This window comes from Panthera leo, chromosome D4 (assembly GCF_018350215.1).
Source record: "Panthera leo isolate Ple1 chromosome D4, P.leo_Ple1_pat1.1, whole genome shotgun sequence".
Classification (NCBI taxonomy): domain Eukaryota; kingdom Metazoa; phylum Chordata; class Mammalia; order Carnivora; family Felidae; genus Panthera; species Panthera leo.
In genome coordinates this window covers 88779998-88800772 of record NC_056691.1, presented here as the reverse complement: position 1 = coordinate 88800772, position 20775 = coordinate 88779998, and the positions used below count along the sequence as shown (strand labels likewise).

Below are 20775 nucleotides of genomic sequence, written 5' to 3'. Positions count from 1 at the left end.
AATGAGACGCCGCCTCTGAATCGCCAAGTACACTTGGCTCCATGAGGAAGGTCAGAGGGCCGAGCGTGGCAGCGTCGAGGCCACTGCAATCCTCCCCAGAGTACGGGCGTCACAGCACATTAGTGTGAGATACAGGAAGCAAGAAAAAATAATCCGGTCTGACTACGTGAGCTAGGATTCCTAACAAGTGAAACAGGCAAATGGAAGAATTCAGGGCTGATTTCCTTAAAATCATACCTGATGCCGAGGGAGAGACCGAGGACTTTGACGACACAGAGCTGGATGCCGAGAGGGGCGTGGGGTGGCTGAGAGGTCCGGAAGCAGCCGGCTTGGAGGCAGAGGGGAACGACAGCGTCGCAGGTGCAGCCTGGGAGCCGACGGCAGGGCTGGAGGGAGCCACGGCAGTGAACCTGAAACGGCGGTCCGACGGCATGAGGAGGGCCCGCACCGAGGCTCCTTCACACTGGTCCTGAGCATTGCTACCGAGGGACAACTTACCATCCCTATGCTTTTGCCTCTGTGAAACAGAAATGTTCGGTTCTTTTTTTTTTGTTTGTTTACGTATGTTTGAGAGACAGTGTGAGCAGGGGAGGGGCAGAGAGAGAGGGAGACACAGACTCTGAAGCAGGCTCCAGGCTCTGAGCTGTCAGCACAGAGCCCGACGCGGGGCTCGAACTCACAAACCGTGAGATCGTGACGTGAGCGAAGTCGGACGCTTAACCAACTGGGCCACCCAGGCGCCGCAATGTTTGGCTATTTCTTATAAAAGGGGATCGCTCCAAGGAACCAATGATCTTCTGTGTATTCAGGAGCAAACCACTCAATGAAAATAAGTAGCAGTTGTCACCGGGCTGGTGGCGCGCCATGGTCATATAGTGGTTAGTACTCTGCGTTGTGAAAGTAAGTAGTAGTTAACATGAAGGAGAAATGAAGTTTATCAGGACATGAAATACTGATAAGTGAAAAAAGAGAGGCTGGGACTCCATTATTAGGAGAGGCTGGTATTCTCCTTCTCCCAAGGAAATCACTGAGAACTCGCTTTGGGCGATCACCTCCTCTGGGGAGTGAAAAAGACGAAAGGAGATCACTGTCTTTCGGATGCTTACGGGAATGGAAAATTAAGCTTTACCCACAGGGCAAAGTCTGTCAACAATGTAAACGTCCAGCATCAGATGACCAGCCATATAATTCACGGTACAGTGACAAAATGGAATACCAGGCAACTGTTAGGGTGGGGTGGCTGTGTGGTGACTTGATATTAACAGTGACAACGGCAGCAGCAGCGGTCACAGCCAGCACCACGTCCATGGCGACAAGAGGTAGCAGAGATGAGTGGGGGAGGGATGGGAGCGTCACGAGGAACAAGGGATCACTTTCATCAAGGGGCTTTGCATTCCAGTGGGGAGAACGCAGCCAGAGACAAAGTTAAATAACAGGATAGGAGTGAGCTGGGGGGGGGTGGGTGGGGACGTACATGGAGAGGAAAGTGAAGGATCATGCTAAGGAGTTTGGACAGTCTTCGAAGAACAATGAAAAGCCCCCGGTGACTGTCACGCAGGAGAGTCACCTGATGCGTGTACAACTTCACAGCTTACTGCGGTGGCTGTCAGAAAGCCGTTCAGAGAGTGAAGGGCGGACACAGGGGCAAAGGGCTATAAGAGATTCATTCCCCGCACAGGGTGTATGCTCCTTATTGCCTCATTTTGTAAAATAAGGAGTATCTCCTCCATTTTAAATCTGAAAAAAGCAAAAACGAGCACTTAAATATAAACCTCTAATAACTTAAAAACAAGAGATTCTAAGAGACTCTTCTGGACTCTGTCCCCTGATTAAATGCAAACCTTTTATGTTGTTTGAATTTTTACCATTTGCAAGTATTACTTTGGAAGACAGGAAAAAAGAGGCAATCTATTCATTACTCCACTCACAGTGACTATTCCCAGTGACTAACACGTGATATTTCCACGCACGCTCCAGCAGAACCACTCTTTCTTCAAGTGCTACTTACTTCTCACTAAGGTTGACCTTGACTGCAGAGGTCGAGGGTGGGAAGGAGGGCTTCATTCCTACGTTTGGAGCAGACGCACTTGGCATCGGTGTGCTTTCCAGGGTGGGCTTAAAACCCGATGATCCAAAGGAGAACGTGCTGGCGGATGGCACCATGGGAGAGGCCATGGGGGTGGACGCTACGGAGGCTTGAGGAGGAGGAGCAAAAGAGAAGGCAGATGTGCCAGAACCACTGGAATATGGAGGGGGCTCCCCTGTGGCAGAACCAGACGGCTTCAGGGACGAAGAACCAAAGGAGAACACGGCAGGGACTCTAACAGAAGGCAAAGAGAAGGTGGAAGGGGGAGTGGCCAGCGATGGAGGTGGACCAGAGCCTGGGGCCGCAGGGGCTGCTGGAGCGTCGAGCTTCTGCGGGGCTTGAGAGGAGGTTGGAGAGGTGGGGGTACTCCCTGCAGTGAACAAAATGGAGAAAAAGGAAGGGAGAAATTAGCACCAAAATCATGGAAGTCCGCATGACAGGGCTCGTGGCAGAATGAAGTCGGAGACAACTGTCCTAGTTCAAGAGGAAAAAAAAAGAGAGAGAGAAAAGTGGGGTTGACAGACTTTCCGTAACAAATTTTCCACATGGGCAGAGGAACAAAACTTTGAAGGGAGGGTGTCTGGGGGGCTCAGTCAGTTAAGAGTTAGACTCTTGATTTCAGCTCAGGTCATGATCTCACCGTCATGAGACTGAGCCCCATGTTGGGCCCCACCCTGGGGGTGGAGCCTGCTTGGAATTCTTTCTCCCCCTCTCTTTCTAACCCCCCCCCAAATAAAAAAACGAACTTAAAAAAAAACAGTAAATTAAACAAAACAAACCAAAAACCCAACTTTGAAAGGAAAAGGAAACAAGGAAAGGCATTAGATTAACAGGACTTCATGGACACCCAGCTGAATCCCAGAGCAAGGGAAATGTATCTCTTAATGTTACAGTGAAAAACAAACCATTCAGCATTTCATCAACAATTAGGAGAAAACTTCAAGTCAGACTTCCACTCCCACTTCATAATAGTCCCTAAAAGCAAGTCCAGATAAATTAAAGATATCTACATATATAAACACACGTATATGTACATTTCAAAACCAAGGAGGCAAAAAGTGAGAAAAATTACTGAGAGCCTAACAACTTATAATTTAGAAATGACCGAACAAAAACAAAAACAACAAACAAAAAAAAAACCCACAAAGGAAAAGATTAGGATTTGACTGCCTAGGGGCACCTAAGTGTCTCAGTTGGTTAAGCGTCCAACTCTTGATCTAGGCTCAACTCAGGTCATGATATCGTGGTCTATGGGTTCAAGCCCAGCACAGAGCCTGCCTGGGATTCTGTCTCTCTCTCTGCCCCACCCCTGCTTGCTCACTCTCTCTCTCTCCCTCTCTCTCACAAAATAAATGAACAAACTTAAAAATATATATATATATTTGACTGTCTAAAGACAGTTACATAACTAAAAGGTAACTAAACAAAAAATCTGTAGCAAACGACAATGTTTTATATTTTTTAAAAAGCTCATACAAATTGTGATAAAGAAATTTCAAGACTCTGATATGATCCAGGAACCTAATTCGCAAAATAGTACATGATTGATCAATCTGCCTAATCAAAGAAATGCAAATGTAAATGAGGCCTATTTTTGATTGTTCTCTAAATGATCAAAATTTAAATATGTACAATCCCCTATGTTTGGAAGGGTAAAATAAACCTGAAACCTTTATCTCTAGGTACCTAACTGAGCACAATCTTTTAGAAAACACTTTAGCATCATGTCTCAAAAATCATAAAAAATGGGCTCAGTCATCCCACTTCTAAGAATAAAGCCTACAAAAATAACCTAAAATAGGAAAAAGACATTTAATGTCTTTTTACACAAATGGTAAAAGATGTCCAATGGAAGAGTAAGCAGTCGCTCTTTTCAAAGAATCACAAAGATTAAGAACGTAGGAAACACAATTTAAATTAAAAATCTACACACTAATGATGTATATGATACTTTACAACTACAAAGAAAGATGTTTATGCAAAAACACTACAAGAGAAGACAGGTTTAAATCTTTTTCTATTTTCCAAACTTTCTATAAGGTAACACACTAAACTGCCAAATTAAACAACTCGGTAAGTAAGAAAGCAATATTTACTGCCCACACGTTTATATTAATGGGTCTTGATTCTTCCAAACTGAGATGGCAATTAATTTATCTTCACTACGTCAAAACGAAGACCCCAGGAAATTGCCACTTTAGCGGAACCATAATGCAAATTTATTGTTACTACTTCTTTCACACAATAAAGACGGAATCGGCAACTGCAAGCTTCTTTGAAGACACAAACGTATACGTTGTTCATCGCCTCCGTGCACGTTCAGGAGACCTACGTGAAAAGTACGTGCCAGACCCGAAAGACACCAGAGGCACTGTTCTCCCTGAAAACAGAACCCAGCACATGCAAACCCTCGTGCATTTCTGATCATTCAACCCAGCATCCGTGGAGCGGCAGAGTGGAAACGGACGGAACCATTAATGCCTTCTGCACCCGCCACCTAGGCTTCAGCGACAGCTGCGGGCCACTCTCTCCCCCTTCGATGGCCCTCTTCCACTCATCTGGCTGTCCCCTCTGGATCAAGCGGGATGCAAGAGGGGGCTTTCTCTAGGAAAGGTGAACAGTGAAACTGGCCTCCGCTTGTGCTCGGGGGTTTAATGGGCTAGTAGCGAAGCCCTTCACACTGAACTGTGCTCAGAAACAGATGTCACCCTGCAGGCTCCCAACTTCCCAGGGTGCACTGCCTGTCACCAGCCCGCACAACTAAGTGTAGGTAGCCTGTGGTACTCATGAGCACTTCAGGCAAAACCCACTCAAGGGTGCCTGGGTACCTCAGTCTGTTAAGTGTCCGACTCTTGATTTTGGCTCGGGTCATGACCCCCCCAGTTCATGAGTTCGAGCCCTGCATGGGGCTCTGTGCTGATAGTGCGGAGCCTGCTTGGGATTCTCTCTCTCTCTCTGCCCCTCCCCTGCTGGTACGTGCATGGGCGTTCTCTCTCTCTCTCAAGATAAATAGATAAGCTTAAAAAAAACCCAAAAAACACTCAAAGAGCACACACACTATAAACAATGAGGTCCCCTGCTATCATAGTCTATGTGGTGACCTGGTTTACTACTTGGGGACTCACTGCCAAGTGACAGGAGTCCAAGTGTCTTGAGTGGTTCTGTTTATGAACAACTCACTCTGCATCGGGAAGCAGCAAGAAAATACACTGTCCACCTTATCCACCCCGACTGGTCAACACGCTTTTTCTTAGATAGAGAATTGATCACACTATGCACTTCTTTAGCCAGAGAAGTCTTGAAAGTTATATATTCACAGAATTCAAAGAGAAGAGTGGTGAAATTCGATAATATGAAACACTCCCCCTTTCAAAAGTTTTATACTTCGTTCTCACAAGTGAAACACTGTCACTGTGAAAAAGCTGAAAATACGTATTAGTGTTTATATACGTGCATTTACATACATGAAGAATATGCCCCAAAATGCAGACTACGGCTATTGTTTGATGTCTGAGGGACTCTGTTCTCTTTTTTAATGTTTGTTTTTGAAAGACAGAGTGTGAGTGAGGGAGGGGCAGAGAGAGGAAGACACGGAATCCAAAGCAGACCCCAGGTTCTGAGCTATCAACACAGAGCCCGATGTGGGGCTTGAACTGGATGCTTAACCAACTGGGCCACCCAGGCACCCCCATGTCTGAGGGACTCTTTTTCTTTTTTCTTTTTTTCATGTTTATTATTTTTGAGAGAGAGACAGAGAGCAAGCAGGGAAGGGGCAGAGAGAGAGGGAGACACAGAATCAGAAGCAGGCTCCAGGCTCTGAACTGTCAGCGCAGAGCCCGATGCGGGGCTCGAACTCACAGACCGTGAGATCATGGCCTGAGCTGTAGTTGGCCGCCCGACCGAGCCACCCAGGCGCCCCTGTCTGAGGAACTCTTAAGTGATTTTGTATTTTCTAATTTTTTGCCAATAAACGTATACTACTTAAGTAATATTTTCAAAGCGGGGGGGGGGGGGGAACCTAAAGAAAATTAAATATGAACAAAAAGAAAACAAAATCCCATGTTCCCACCACCCAGATAAAAACCATTATTTAGATTTTAATATACACTTTTCTAGTATTTTCCCTAAATACGTATGTATATATGTTTTTTTCTCATAAGAAAAGAATCGTAAAGCATATAGCACTTTTTCACAATATATTCCACTAGCTGTCAACAAATGCAACACCAGTAACAGTTACGTGACAGCCACTGCATGCACAATCACATATTTAATCCCTCGGACGAACGTCTTTAGGATTGAGACCTATAACACAGGGCGCTATAACAGGATATTGTTGCTAAATGACCTGATGGGATCCATTGGGCCGAGCTTCCCTTTCACCAAAGTCAAGGTCAAAGACTAAAGCTTGTGGGCAAGGGGAAGCAAGAATGCGCATGTGTTCAAGGAAAAGTCAGTCCCTGCCTCATGAAGACGGAACGAGCGGATGAACAGGACCACGACACATCCCCACACAGTTTTTACCCTTGGGAATAGTCCAGAACAAGCCCACGGTACTCCCCAACTTCCAGCGCAGGAAGAGGCACGCACCTGACGACTTAGGCTGTCGCTCTCCTTCTAATGAGAGCCGCTCTGGCGTCTTGATGAGGGACCTGACCCCAGGATTTTGATTGATCATATAAAATGGACAAAGCACACCATCTGTTGAAAGCAACATAAGAACTGGGGCAGGAGGGAGAGTCTTCTCGTCATCTGTTAAGAAAGAAAACGGAAGTGAAAAAAGAGCCAAGTCATGAAGGGCCTGGGCGGGAAGGGCAAGACCGCCCCAAGCAAGAAGGGGCTGAACAGACTCATCCCAACAGTAAAGCTCAAGCCCCCGTGTTCCGATTCATATCTGAACAGTCTCTCAGGCACCAACTCATTAAAGAGAGCTACTGTCATTATTGACCGCCCCTACCCTGCTGGACCCTGCAGGGCAGTTCTGGCAGTCCCGTGGCAGCCGCAACTGTCCCTAGGCTCCCGCGAGCTTTACAAGCGTGTCTCAGTGTTCACGATATTCCCCTGCCCGAGACCGGCATCTCTAGGAAGGGGCTGATCTAGCAGAAAAGTGACAGACTACAGACACTGGAAAACACACAGAAGGACGCAGAAAGGGGAGTCAAACTACTGTATGTTCATTGACAGCTGAGTCATAAGCATACAGTTTGTCAGTGAAGACTGGAAAAGAATCAAAGTAAATGAGCTAGTAAGACCAAATAACCCGACTAGGGAAAGGGGAGGAACTCCGGTCTTCCACTGCCCTCGCACATTTCGCAGCACAGCTCTGCCATGCTTCAGCCGGGGAGAAGACATACTCAGAGCACAGACTCAGGCCCGACTGGGAAGCCAAGTGCTTGAGGTGTCCATTCTAATCTGTGTCTTCAAACCAAGCGCTGCTACGGTTTGAAGTGCACGCACGCACACGCGCGCGCGCGCGCACACACACACACACACACACACACACACACACACACGGTCTGACTCGTCTTGTCAAAGAGTGTCCGTCAAGTTAGGCTAGTGTCATCACCAAACACTCTGTATCATTCAAGCGGAAATGGGCTACCAGAAGTTAAAAGTGCCCTGCAGCGTAGATTCTGTCACGAACCCACAGAATGGGATTTAAATACCAACCGTGATCAGCAACTAAACTACATCGGACCACACTTACTGATGGTGATCTCCACTTGGTTAGTATAGTCTATGGCAACTCCCATGGGTAGTGAGTCATCACTCTTGTCTGTTACAGGCAGTTCAGCTCGACTAGAATCCTCCAGGAGCCAAGATTCCCAATTAACCTGGAAGAAAGAAGCAGAAGGTGAAAACGCTGTGTTGGTAAGAGCTCTGCGTTGGTTCTCCTACCATTGTTCAAATAGAAGAGAAGGGGAAAAAAAACCTCTCGGTTTCGATTTCTTTGCTGACTAGAGTCGGAAATCTGGGAAGATGGTCTAAAAGCCATGAGCGTCCTAGCAAGTGAGGGGTTAATATTCCAAATCAACCTATCTGCCCCTGGTATACCAAGTCTCTGCCTCGGGAATAAATAACCGCTATCATGAACACTTTCCGAGGGACCGTCCAACCCAACCAGGGAGATTCCGAAATACGGTGGGTGAATCTCATACCTGCACCAACCAGTCAGCAGCTGCCCCTGGAAATGTGGGACCGGGACCAGGACCTCCAGTTGATGGCTACTGCGGTCTTCCGCAAGGTGGCTAATAAAGCTGGCCACATGCTCTATGCTTGCTCATCCACGGAGACAGAAGCACCCTTAGTTCCTGTCTTCCCAGATCGCGGCATCACTTCCTCACACTGGTCCCCCTTCCTGCCTTTGGGGTCCTTGAGAAACCACTACGTCTTTCCCCTAAACTGCCCTGTTGCTCCTGTCTGCCTGAGTGGGCTGTATTCCTGCCAATAAATAACTTCTGATTTTTAAAAATCACATTTGTCTAACTTTCAGTGTTGACCCAAACTGGGCAGCATGAATCAAAGGGGAATAATAATGCTCCATGAATAACAGAAAAGTAAAAAGCTGTGAGGAAAGGGAACGCAGTCGTACTCCATGACTTTGCAATGGTGTGAATAACAGTCACATTCATAATAATGTAAACAAAATTGATGTCAACTTTGAAAAACAATCTACACACAAAATAGAGAAGACTGGGGGAGGCTGCGTGGCTCAGTCGGCCAAGCGTCCGACTCTTGGTTTTGGCTCGGGTCGTGACCTCACAGTTTGCGAGTTTGAGCCCGGCATCAGGTTCTGCACCGACAGTGTGGAGCCTGCTTGGGATTCTCTCTCTTCCTCTTTCTGCCTCTCCCCCGCTCATGCTCTCCCTCTCTCTCTCAAGATAAACTTAAAAAAAATTTTTTCAAAATAAAGAAGACTTGATAATCACTACGGAACAGAATGCGAACAATACCAATTTTGATTTTACCAAAGACGAGCCACAGAATGCCAAGAGCTGGAAGGCAGGAGTGGGGGAAGGTGTGCTGAACGCAAGGGTTGGGGAGAAGGTATTCCTCCCACAAAGTGCAAGGTCAGAGAACTTCACCGTGTATGGTGATGTCATGAGAAATGAAGGTAAAAAAATGTTACTTATAGTTGCAGAGCCAGCCAACAGAAGAAACTACAATAGGACTGTAACCCTAGTAAGGGAAGGACAAAGATTTCAGGGCCTCAAGTGAGCTATATCCTCACCTGCCACAACAGCCAAGAAGGTCTAAAATTAATAATCACTATCTAGTGATAAGGCAGAGTATTACTTAGGGATAAGGAGGTTAGCTTTTAAAAGAAAAACATGCTACAAGTTTGGAAAAAAAAAAAAAAAAAGTCCTCTAAACAGGACTGGATAAGGACAGGGTAGGGCAGGGGTGACTTTTTTCGTTTATAAGGCCTTTTCTAGAATTTGATTTTTTAACCACATACATAAACTGTCTTGATAAGAAACAAAAACATAAGTATATTTAAAGGGTGTTGGGACATAAAATCGTGATATTAAGAAATTGTCACTGAAATCGATCAAAGACTTCAGAGGAGACCGCTTCATTCAGCCTGTGACCCCCAAGTGGCCCACCCTAGACGCCACGAGAGCCACGCACAGGACCACCTGGCCATGTGGACAATGATGGGTAAATACTGACCGGTTGGTGAGAAATATGTATCTGTGTGTGGGGTGCACGAGACATTTTTCAACTCAAGGTTCAGGATGCCTGGGTGGCTCAGTCGGTTAAACGTCCACCTCTTGATTTCGGCTCAGGTCATGATCTCGCAGTTCACGGGTTCAAGCCCTGTGTTGGGCTCTGCACTGACCGTGCAGAGCTGGCTTGGGATTCTCTCTCCCTCTCTCTGCCCCTCCCCTGCTCATGCGCTCTCTCTCTCTCAAAATAAATGAATCAAACTTAAAAAAAAGTTTTTCTTTAAAATTCCAGGCGCCAGTTTCAAGAAAACTTTTCCGTTTCAGCACATCTGCTCTGTGGTGACTCCGCGTAACCCACCACAGTTTCGGATGGCGTCACAACCACCTCAGCCCACGTCGTTCGTCTGCAAGGAGGACGAAGTGCAAGAAAGGAGGTGGGCACTTACTTGCATGGGCTTTTAGCTTTCTGGTGGTTTTTCAAAGTGAAACAACATATTTCTTTTTCTTTAATTTAATTTTTAAATGTTTATTAATTTTTGAGAGAGAAAGAGAGAAAGCGTGAGTGGGGGAGGGGCAGAGAGAGAGGGAGACACAGATTCCGAAGCAGGCTCCCGGCTCTGAGCCTTCTTCTGCCCAGAGCCCGACACGGGGCTCAAACTCCTGAATGGTGAGACCAGGACCTGAACCGAAGTTGGACGTTCAAACGATTGAGCCTCCCAGGTGCCTCCCTTTTTAAAAACTTTTAAAAATGTATTTTTTTGAGAGACAGAACACAGCAAGGGAGGGGCAGAAAGAGAGGGAAACACGGACACACAGAATCTGAAGCGGGCTCCAGCCTCTAAGCCGTCAGCACAGAGCCCCACGCAGGGCTCGATGCAGGGCTCGAACCGATGCCCCCCCCACACCACAAGATCGTAAGCTGAGCCGAAATTGGTAGAAATCGGAAGCTGACCGACTGAGCCACCTAGGCGGCCCCAAAGTGAAACAAAATATTCCTGATGAGTCATAATTTGGTATGATCTGCATGTTTCTCTCCATTAATCAAGGATGGGTTATAGCTGACTGAATGAAGGGGCAGGTTCAAGCAAGAGCGAAAAAATAAAGGTGATAAAACAAAACAAGGCAGAAAAACCTCCTACATCGAGGCGTGCTCCCGTTGACAGCAGACCTCATCGTATGTTTCCACAGATCAAGAGCGGATCCAGAAAGGACAGAAGGGCTTTGGCTGACAGTGGAGTCTGAAACCCACATGTGTCCATTGTGACATCTCAGCCACCTGGCCTGAGGCGCTCGGTCACATCAGCGAAGCGTCAGCTTTGCTGTCACCCAGGAACTCATTCAAAGGGACGTGGCTTCATCTAAACCTTCACCATAGTTTTAACTCCCTCCAGAGTCTTTCTCAGAAAAGTATCACGGAGAAGCGACAAGCGAGTGAAATTTACCTGATCTGTTTGTCGAGCAAGGATACTGACTTCTGTTGAAGCTGCGGATGCTGCCAGCACTAAGTCCCTTGGAAAAATAAAAGCGGAAGGCCATTAAACTAAAACACAGCAACAGTTCTAACCCGACTTGAGCCTGAGGTAGCGTCCATGAGGACTTCCTCAAGACGTCAAGGAGGAAGGTGAGGTTTCCTACGTGGCTGACGAGAGGGGAGAAGATTTTAGATACAAAGCTTAACCTTAGTTCACCGGATAAAGCCCTGGAGAGCCGGCCAACTGCCTGACCATTTCCGAGAGACATGACAAAATCAGGTCGGAATTTCCAATAAATCTATCGCCCTGTCAACAGAATAATCTGGTGAAATTCCGGACAGAAGCTTTGCTTCAAGCTATCTACCTTTCAAGAGGAAGCCCTTTGCTCTGAGGGAAATTTTTAATATGTTCCTTACATATCAGTATCGTCGTCAAGTCATCACCGGGGTTATTGAGAAAACGGGGTTTTTAGGATCAGTGAGTATTCGATGGAGATAATTCAAGACTGGGGAAACAGGAGTCAGAGAGACATTATCCAGCATCAGAGGAAAATATGTGTGGGGCACCTCGACTCTCCATTCTCCTTTCCTACAGAAAAGAGTTTCAACGTGGGAACCAAGTGGTTCAGGTGGGACCCGACAGAGAGAGGAGGAACCCTTCTCGGGCTCTCGGCTCACCATTCTTCAATGTAACTGAGGTAGTAATGGTGTTTCCTCTCCGTGCAGCTACCATAGCAGGGCTCCATAAAGTTCACAAATATCTCTGGGTGCTTTTCTTCTTTTTTCTACCAGAAACAAAAGGAGAAAAAAAAAAAAAAATCCCATGTGCACTTTTTCTTTCATTCTACACAGTTAAGGATCGCAAAAAACAAAACCATTTAAGTTTTATGAAAAAGTTCACCCAAAAATCTATGTCCAAGTCCACAGGCACGATATAAAGGCAGAGTGGAGTAGTACAAGGCACGGGAATGGTGGCCACTGAACCGAACTGTATATACGCTGTTCTGTCACTTTCTGGTTGTGGGCCAGGCACGGACAGATCCCGCAGCCTCTCTGATACCGTTTTCTTATGCACGTAGTGGGCCTGTGGAACTCACTCCACTGCCGTCAAAGGCGGTTTTAAGTGTGAAACAAAATGACACATATAAAGCTTCTAGCCCAGGACATGGAACCCAAGAATCAATAAATGCCAGAGCTGATATTCTCCCTGGGAACAGAACATCTTAACGGGCTCTTCAAATAAGGACTTCATCTGGGGCAACTGGGAGTCACGCTGGTGGCAGGAATGGAAACTGCTGTAGCTTTTCTAGAAGATCCTTTGGCAATGTTTTCAAAACCTTAGCAACAAGAGCATATATCACTGAACCAAATTCTCTTCCAGGTATTTATCCTACAAGATAAACACAATCACATAAAATGTACACCAAAGGACGTATCGTGGTATTCCTTAAAACAGGAAAACTGAAAACCACCTGAGGATCCAGGAGCGGAAGAAGAGCTAAATAAATCATCTGTCCAAAAAGCCAAATATAGATGGTATTCAAGGACTTCAAAAGATGCTTACGATTTACCACTGAAACAAGGCTGCGAAACAGATCTAGTGCGACTCCCACTTCTGTTATATTTAGACATTTATTTATGTAGTTTTAAATGTTTTTATGGACTTTGAAAACCAGTACTGATTGGAAAGTATATGCGCTGCCTCATTTGTCTTTTTTTAAATGTCCCCGCAACGTAGTCACATTTTGTAGATCTTGTTATTAATGTTCTTCCCGGTTTTCAAAATGACTCACTCCCTCAGGTCATTCCATTCTCGCTCAAAGGGCTCCTCCTCAGAGGCCTTCCTCGCGCACCCAGTCTGAACTGCAGCCCCGTCATTATCCGCCCGAACCCTTCGCTGTTCCCTCCTTCACCCTTGTCATTCCCTGACCTGCACTTCTTTACTGACTATGACTAGCACACTCGTTAGAAATAGAAGACCCACAAAAGCAAGGACCCTGCCTCAGTCACCACGGTATTCTCAGCTTTAAAGCAGTGCCTAGCACCCTGCAGGCATCTGATAAACATCTGGTTAAGTATAAACAAGTGGAAGAATTTTAAAAATCAAGGTATTTTCTTGCTTTTCTAAAATATCTTTATCGGCTGCTCCTGAAGCCAAGACCACACTTATGTTAGCTAACTTGACAATCAATCAATCAATCAAATACCCTTATCAGGTTGACACCTACCAGGACTCATAGTTTACAATGTAAGCGAAAGCAAGCTTTATGATTTTCTTCGCTTTATGACTAAACGGTAGATTATGCTGTAAGAAGACACCATCATTGGGGCGCCTGGGTGGCGCAGTCGGTTGAGCGTCCGACTTCAGCCAGGTCACGATCTCACGGTCCATGAGTTCGAGCCCCGTGTCAGGCTCTGGGCTGATGGCTCGGAGCCTGGAGCCTGTTTCCGATTCTGTGTCTCCCTCTCTCTCTGCCCCTCCCCCGTTCATGCTCTGTCTCTCTCTGTCCCAAAAATAAATAAAAAACGTTGAAAAAAAATTAAAAAAAAAAAAAAGAAGACACCATCATTTTGGCCCCCACGGCCCGTGGTGCCAAGTTTTATGCCTGAAGTCGTACCACCGTTGCCAGCAAAAGGAAGCTGGAGCCCAAGCCTTAACCTTTACTAGAAGACCTCTGTGGCTGTCAAAGAACAAAGACGTCCCTTTCACAAACGTACCGGGAGGAGAGCCATCACCACATCTGGAGAAGTTTCCAGGGTCCCATCTGCAGCAGCATATACGATCGTGAAGACGTAAGTACCAATCCACAGCACATCCAGAACTGAAATACACACACTCTGATAAAGCATCTCACTTTGGGAATAGCTCCTGCGTGTTAAAAAATTAACAGCCCATGGATAAAAAAGTCAGAGGACTATAGTTTTGACAAAGGTCCGGATTTTACTGACTAAATATAATTCACAGATACAAAGATGCAGGAAGCCCAAATCCATCCTGAAGTGGGATTTTTTTTTTTCCTGGTGGATTATGATCAGGGCAAATTTTGAAAGAATCCTAGTAACAAGTCAGAATCCATTTACTATCATGTACCATGAGACACGGGTGTCTACCAGAGGACTGCTGTTGTGCTGACTTAACCGGCCAACGGTGATAACGAGAGTATTCACGCAGGAGGCACTAACACTTCCCTGGGCGGGTGTATAGATACATCACATGATCTGACATTTCTGTAATACAGTGTCACCTCGTGGCAGGCTGGCCCCGTAAGAAAAGCAGATGGGTGGGGCGCCTGAGTGGCTCAGTCGGTTGAGCGTCCGACTTCGGCTCAGGTCATGATCTCACGGTCCGTGAGTTCGAGCCCCACGTCGGGCTCTATGCTGACGGCTCGGAGCCTGGAGCCTGCTTCGGATTCTGTGTCTCCCTCTCTCCCTGCCCCTAACCCACTCACATTCTGTCTCTCTCAAAAATAAATAAACATTAAAAAATTAAAAAAAAAAAAAAAAAGAAAAGAAAAGCAGATGGGTTACCTCTGACAGGATGATCTGACTCATAAAACGGAGGACAAGGAATGACTTTTTTCTCCTGCAAAGTCTGAAAGAGATTTGGGGTGGGGGGGGGGGGGGGGGGAAAGAGTGTCAAATGAAACACACATGAGCCGCTGAAACTCCATCAAATCCAGCATGTTCCCCAGAAACCACTAGGTTTCATGTTCCCAGCCAGGAGACAGCACAGGGAAGAGGAAATGCCTACATCCAGCACCCCAACCTACAGAAATCTCTCAAGAATGCGTGCAGGCGTAGAGGGAGGATGCGCAAGGCAACACCATTTATGGCAGCAAAGCCACCCACGCTGACACAGACAGCCAGCAATAGCGGGACGGGGGAGTAAATTATGGCGCGTCCACAGAGCGGACTACTATCCAGCCGTTCCGAAGAATGAAGTGGCTCCACGGATCAAGAGTCAGAAGAAGGATTCTGAAAATGATTACATTTAAAACAAAAAAGGCAAAGAGCAAGCCCATAAAATTAAGCCAATCCTATTATCCTTTTACAAGCTAACGCCCTGACGGAATATATACCCACTTTCAGATAACAACTTTCTGCGATACCCTAAGAAGTAAACCCTCAACCTCAAACTCAGACATCCACTGCTATCACACCCCATAGAGAAGGGATCTCAAGGAGGAACTCACAGCAACACAGGTCTCAGCACTGCCTACGAACGCCTCCTTGCCATCCACGCTCGACCCAAAATATATGGATTCTTTGCCAAAATTATACTGCAGAGTATCTGTGAATATTATCCCAGGAAGACCACAGGGAGGGGGTGACAGAGTGACAGGAGCATCCATTCTCTAGTTTCTATAATTAGAGAAACTGAACCTTTAAGATGGACTCAGCTAGCTGACAAATAATGCTATCACCGTTTTGATGGAACATTCTTATAGTATGTACTGGGAATGTAAAGCCAGGGAACACCGTGAAGCGTTATTATCAGTGTGTACAACAGATGTATAATGCATCTACACGCAGACTATTTGTAAAAGCATCCAGAAAAGTCTGGAGGCTACCGCTAAAGAAAACAGAGTATGCCTCTGGAAAGACTATGGGACAGACAGGAAGAGTTCCCCTCTTTCCTGCTTGCTTGTGTACTGATGAATTTGTCGTAACGAGCATGAATCACATTTTGACAAAGAAACACCAGCGAGACCCCAAACTACCCACCAAAGGTGGGTAACTTACGAACTGTTCTGAAGTACAACTTACGGGAAGATACTGGACCACGGTTCCATCTTGTTTCCCCACAGCCAGCTGCTTCCCTTTGGGGCTCCAGCACACTGAGCAAAGAAGAAAATGCTGTCAATTAGGAACTGAAGAAAATGGAGCAAACCAATGAGATCTGTCCCGAAACAGCCATTTAATCACCACTTCCCATTCCCTGATCAGCCCATGGAAGACTCTAGGATCATCTTTTTTCAACAAAGGTAAAAAAAAAAAAAATTGGGGCCCTTGGGTGGCTCAGTTGGTTAAGGGTCCGACTTCAGCTCAGGTCATGATCTCACGGTTCATTGGTTTGAACCCCGCGTCGGGCTCTGTGCTGACAGCTTAGAGCTGGGAGCCTGGAGCCTGCTTCAGATTCTGTGTCTCTCTCTGCCCTTCCCCCGCTCGTCTTCTCTGTCTCTCAAAAATAAACATTAAAAAAATTTTTTTAAAGATCATTCTGATGATACAAAGCAATTATGATTTACCACTGGGCCATTAAGTCGACTGTTCCAAATGTTTTGTCAATGGAGTATTGTCCAGAAAGCTGGAAGGTACAGAAGACTCTGTAGTCTTTAGATAAGGAGAATAGAAAAAGTTTTCAAGTATCGAGAAATCATTCTCTTACTCCTGTTTGACACTGGTAATAGTCTGCCCCTGAAGGTACAAAATGGCTTTCAGTGTACCATCCACCACTCTTTAGGATCCAGAAACAATCATTCTCAAAAACAGTCCGAGGGCACCTGAGTGGCTCAGTTTGTTGCGCATCCGACCTCCACTCAGGTCATGATCTCGCGGTTCATGAGTTCGAGCCCCACATTGGGCTGTGGGCGGACAGGTCATGATCTTGAGGTTCGTGAATTCGAGCCCCACTTTGGGCTCTGTGCGGACAGTTCAGTGCCTGGAGCCTGCTTCAGATTCTGTGTCTCCCTCTCTCTGCCCCTCCCCCGCTTGCACGTGTGTGTGTGTGTGTGTGTGTGTGTGTGTGTGAGCGTGCGCATGCTCTCTCTCTCAAAAATAAACATAAAACAAAAAATTAAAAACACAGTTCTAAACTAGCCGTACCAAAATATTTCTTTCTCCAGAACGGCTACACACATTCAAGTTAAATCCTGTCTGCTGTTTGGCTTTAAGAATGTGAACTATGGAAATAAAGAATACTCTCCAGTTCTACCAAATAACAACAGACACAACAAAAAACCCCATTTGCTTTTATTTCCAGAAATTAATTTTTAAATAGATTACCATTATTGTATGTTACGGAGTGAAAGCCTTTATTACCCACCAGATGTTACTGCCACCGTGGAAGGGAGAGTCGCACACACTTTCACTGTTTCTGTGATTTGTAGGACAGCAATGCTGCCATCGGCCAGACAAACTGCCATCATGGAGGCAACAGTGGGGTTCCACTTCATATCGATCACCATGCCTCCTGCGTCTTTCAAAAGCTTATGATAGGCAAATGGGCGTTTTTGCTGTTTAGCCTTTTAAAACAAATGCCCAGGAGCAAAAATAAATTGATAAATTAATAAACACAGACATTTAATAGTCGAAGAAAATTACTGAATATGCAAGTTTTTTCTCAAATTACAGTTTACTTTCCTCCACGACTGTGACAAAAACAAATTAGCTCTATGCAGCAATCTATTTGTTACAGACAATTTCAACACAACTTTGAAAATGGCAGTCAATTATCCTAGCACACTGGAAGAACTTCCAGCAGGGGAATACACAAATGCAAAATAATCAGTAAAGAGCAAACACTAGATTAAAATCTTGGCTCTGCTTCTTAATGGTGTTGGACCCTTGCACATTTAAATTCTTTGGGACTATTTCTCCATCTATAAAATGAAGACAACAGCATCTACTTTGTGAGGCCACGGTACTTAGGAACGAGGACAAGGCCTATAAAGCACCAGTACAGGGCCTGGCACATAGTCAGTGTAAATACTCAGATTATTGACAATATCATTCCCAAACTGCTAGAAATGGAAGAACACTGCCAGAGGAGGCCGGAGACCGGGATATGGGAACTTCGGACATTACTATGAACTCTACAGCCTTGGGGCAGGTCACCTAAAGCTCCCTGGGCGTGGGCTCTCTCATTTGTAAGTGAGAAAAAAAACACCTTGGGGCGGGTATTAGGGAAGAATTTCTTGAAGTCCTTTCTATCTCAAAGGTCTAAGATCCCACAGTTAATGCCATTTTTTTAAACCCCTACTTTAATCTAGAAAAAAAGACTCCCAGAGTCAACCAAGAATTTCTAGGTTATGACTCAATACCAGACAAATTTTGTAGGTCCCATGCTGATGCTACCCTTTGCCAGTAGCTTACCTCATTTGAAAATGTGCGAACATCAAAGAAAGCGATAATGGAGCCATATTCACTGGACATCATGCACACGGAGAGTGTGAGGTTATCACAGCTCAGGGCCAAGTGATGTATCGGGAATTTCATAGGAACCAGTAAGCTTTGAACTTTATCAACTAAGAAAAGATTAAAAAAAAAAAAAAAAAAAAAAGACAAAGCAGAAGCAGAAGCTGTAACCACTTTACCAGGTCTAAGGTGTATGTGAAACAATTTTTACATCTACATAAACATACAAGCGCACTTTGAAGCCTAGTCACGCAGAACAAGCAGAAAGGCTTCCTGCCTAGAACTTCTTCTTGGGGGTCAACCTGAAGATTCACAGCCACTTTAATTTTAATACTAGAATGATTTCTTGGGAAAGAGACTCCTTCACTACACCCCTCTCTCCACTAGGCAACAAACAATAAGTAACTTACCTATCTTGTTGGGATCGTCACCAGGTTTATTTTGAATAAGAAGATTTTTGGTAGGAAAAATCTGCAACCCGCTGGCTCCACCAGCAAAGACCAGGCCATACTTGTTGGACACGGCTAGCAGACTCGAGCGTTCCTTGGGCAACTCCTCAGGGGAGTCAAAGATTCTCACCTTCTTCAGGGCTCTAAACTGAAAATCCTGTCGTCAAGGATGAAACCAAGGTCAATTCCGGGAAAAGATATTCCATGATAGTCCAACAGCCCTAATCCTAGTACAACCCAGCCGTTTGCGGTGCCCGGCAGAGGACCTAGCAACGTTTATCGAATTAAATACCGTTTTAAAAATTCTTTCACGAAGCCTTCCTTAACTAATCCAATTCACACTGGTATTTTCCTTTTCTGAACTCCTAGTTTACTGCCCTAACCAGTAAACAGGTGCTGTACTTGATCATTCATAATCTTGTCCTGCTTGACGGTAAGTACTGTCTCATGACCCAGAGGAGTCCTCAGTAACTGCTGTGAAATATCGAAGGCATCACCCAACTACGCCGTTAGCCTGAACTGCCAGTGCGGTGCTTGACAAACATGTACGTGGACATGATGACCACAGAATGACGACCGGGTCCCAGGAGCCGTCTTACCTGCATCAGATACTAAACAAAACACCACGGAAAAGGATGGGTATGGCCAATCTCTTAATAGTCAAGACCTATAAGCCTACCTAGGTGTTCTGAGGACATCCAAACACAAGTCCAAAGCCCTTAGCACAGGCTGTTAAGGCCAGGCATGGCTTGACCTGTCTGCGTCTGCAGCCTCACCTCACAACGCTCTGCTTTACTCCCACAAGTGCCCCGTTAATTGTGCAACATCCTGGGCCACCTCCATCCACCACCGATTCCGTTTCCATTTCCGTCCATTTGCACGCTCCTTAGCACTCCAGGGCCTGGGAGCCTGCCCCAACCTCCTGACTGCCTGTCTCACCCAGCCTTCCGCGAACTGATCTACATGCCTTCAAAGACGATTTTCACGGGGCGCCTGGGTGGCGCAGTCGGTTAAGCGTCCGACTTCAGCCAGGTCACGATCTCGCGGTCCGTGAGTTCGAGCCCCGCGTCGGGCTCTGGGCTGATGGCTCAGAGCCTGGAACCTGTTTCCGATTCTGTGTCTCCCTCTCTCTCTGTCCCTCCCCCCGTTCATGCTCTGTCTCTCTCTGTCCCAAAAATAAATAAACGTTGAAAAAAAAAAAAAAAAAAACAAAGACGATTTTCAGTGGGTGTCACCTCTCGGTGAGAATTCCATAGGTTTACCAATCACTATGTTCCGTTGTACCAGATGTGTTGATTTTTTTTCTTGAATTCCAGATGGATCTTACGTCAAGGTTTTGGTAAAAAGGAGGCGAACCCCCTTTTGCTTATGTTCCGAAAGGGCAAAAGCCAAAGACAGCCTTTCTCAGCTTAACATGTTTGTACGTGTATGGTGTTTTGTATGGGAACCCTAACACACTCCACTTACCAATTTCCTTAGCTTTGCTCTTTATTCATAGTTGCTGAAAGAGTAACTGAAATGCTTTTAATGCCAAATGAGTATGCGACCAGAAAAAAAACACAGCTTTCCAGATGAGACCACGCCGGCGTAGAATGAAATTTTCAGTATTTTTCTAATTCTCATCCTGATAATCCCAAATAGCCTAGTTGAGTCACGGTCACGTGTGTGTGGAGAGCCGGTGGGACAAAGGGTCCCAGGGAAGTTTTCCTTTCTGGTATAATCAGTAACTCAAAGGGAGACGATCATCTTCTAAGTCTGTAGTTCTGGAACCTTTTTTTTCCCTTCTGCCCCAGCCTATCTGAGAAATCCGCACACTCTCAGCGGGTGGTCCCCGCGCCTTCCGGCCCCCCCCCCCCCCCGGTGACATTCTCAAGGGGGAATCACTACTCGACATATGGGATGGATTACTACGCCCTAAACACATTTCAGGGACGTCTTCAATCGCCTAAACGCTTCCTGCAG

General features: G+C 45.9%; 1 protein-coding gene across 9 annotated transcripts in view; it reads right to left on the bottom strand.

The window, feature by feature from the left end:
• The window catches only part of NUP214 (nucleoporin 214), a 93566-nt gene that overhangs the window by 71964 nt on the left and 827 nt on the right, over positions 1-20775 (bottom strand). For 8 of the 9 annotated variants that reach the window (XM_042913516.1, XM_042913514.1, XM_042913517.1 and 5 more), the window contains exons 2-13: positions 18775-18970; positions 18323-18474; positions 17274-17472; positions 15995-16065; positions 14756-14819; positions 13946-14049; positions 11906-12012; positions 11199-11265; positions 7794-7920; positions 6677-6838; positions 2009-2456; positions 238-410 (exon numbers count right to left, since the gene is read on the bottom strand). In XM_042913516.1, coding sequence (XP_042769450.1) covers positions 238-410; positions 2009-2456; positions 6677-6838; positions 7794-7920; positions 11199-11265; positions 11906-12012; positions 13946-14049; positions 14756-14819; positions 15995-16065; positions 17274-17472; positions 18323-18474; positions 18775-18970 — 1870 coding nt within the window. Of the gene's footprint in view, positions 1-237; positions 411-2008; positions 2457-6676; positions 6839-7793; positions 7921-10895; positions 11127-11198; positions 11266-11905; positions 12013-13945; positions 14050-14755; positions 14820-15994; positions 16066-17273; positions 17473-18322; positions 18475-18774; positions 18971-20775 lie in introns of those variants that run through there. The other variant, XM_042913522.1, reaches the window with a different exon arrangement.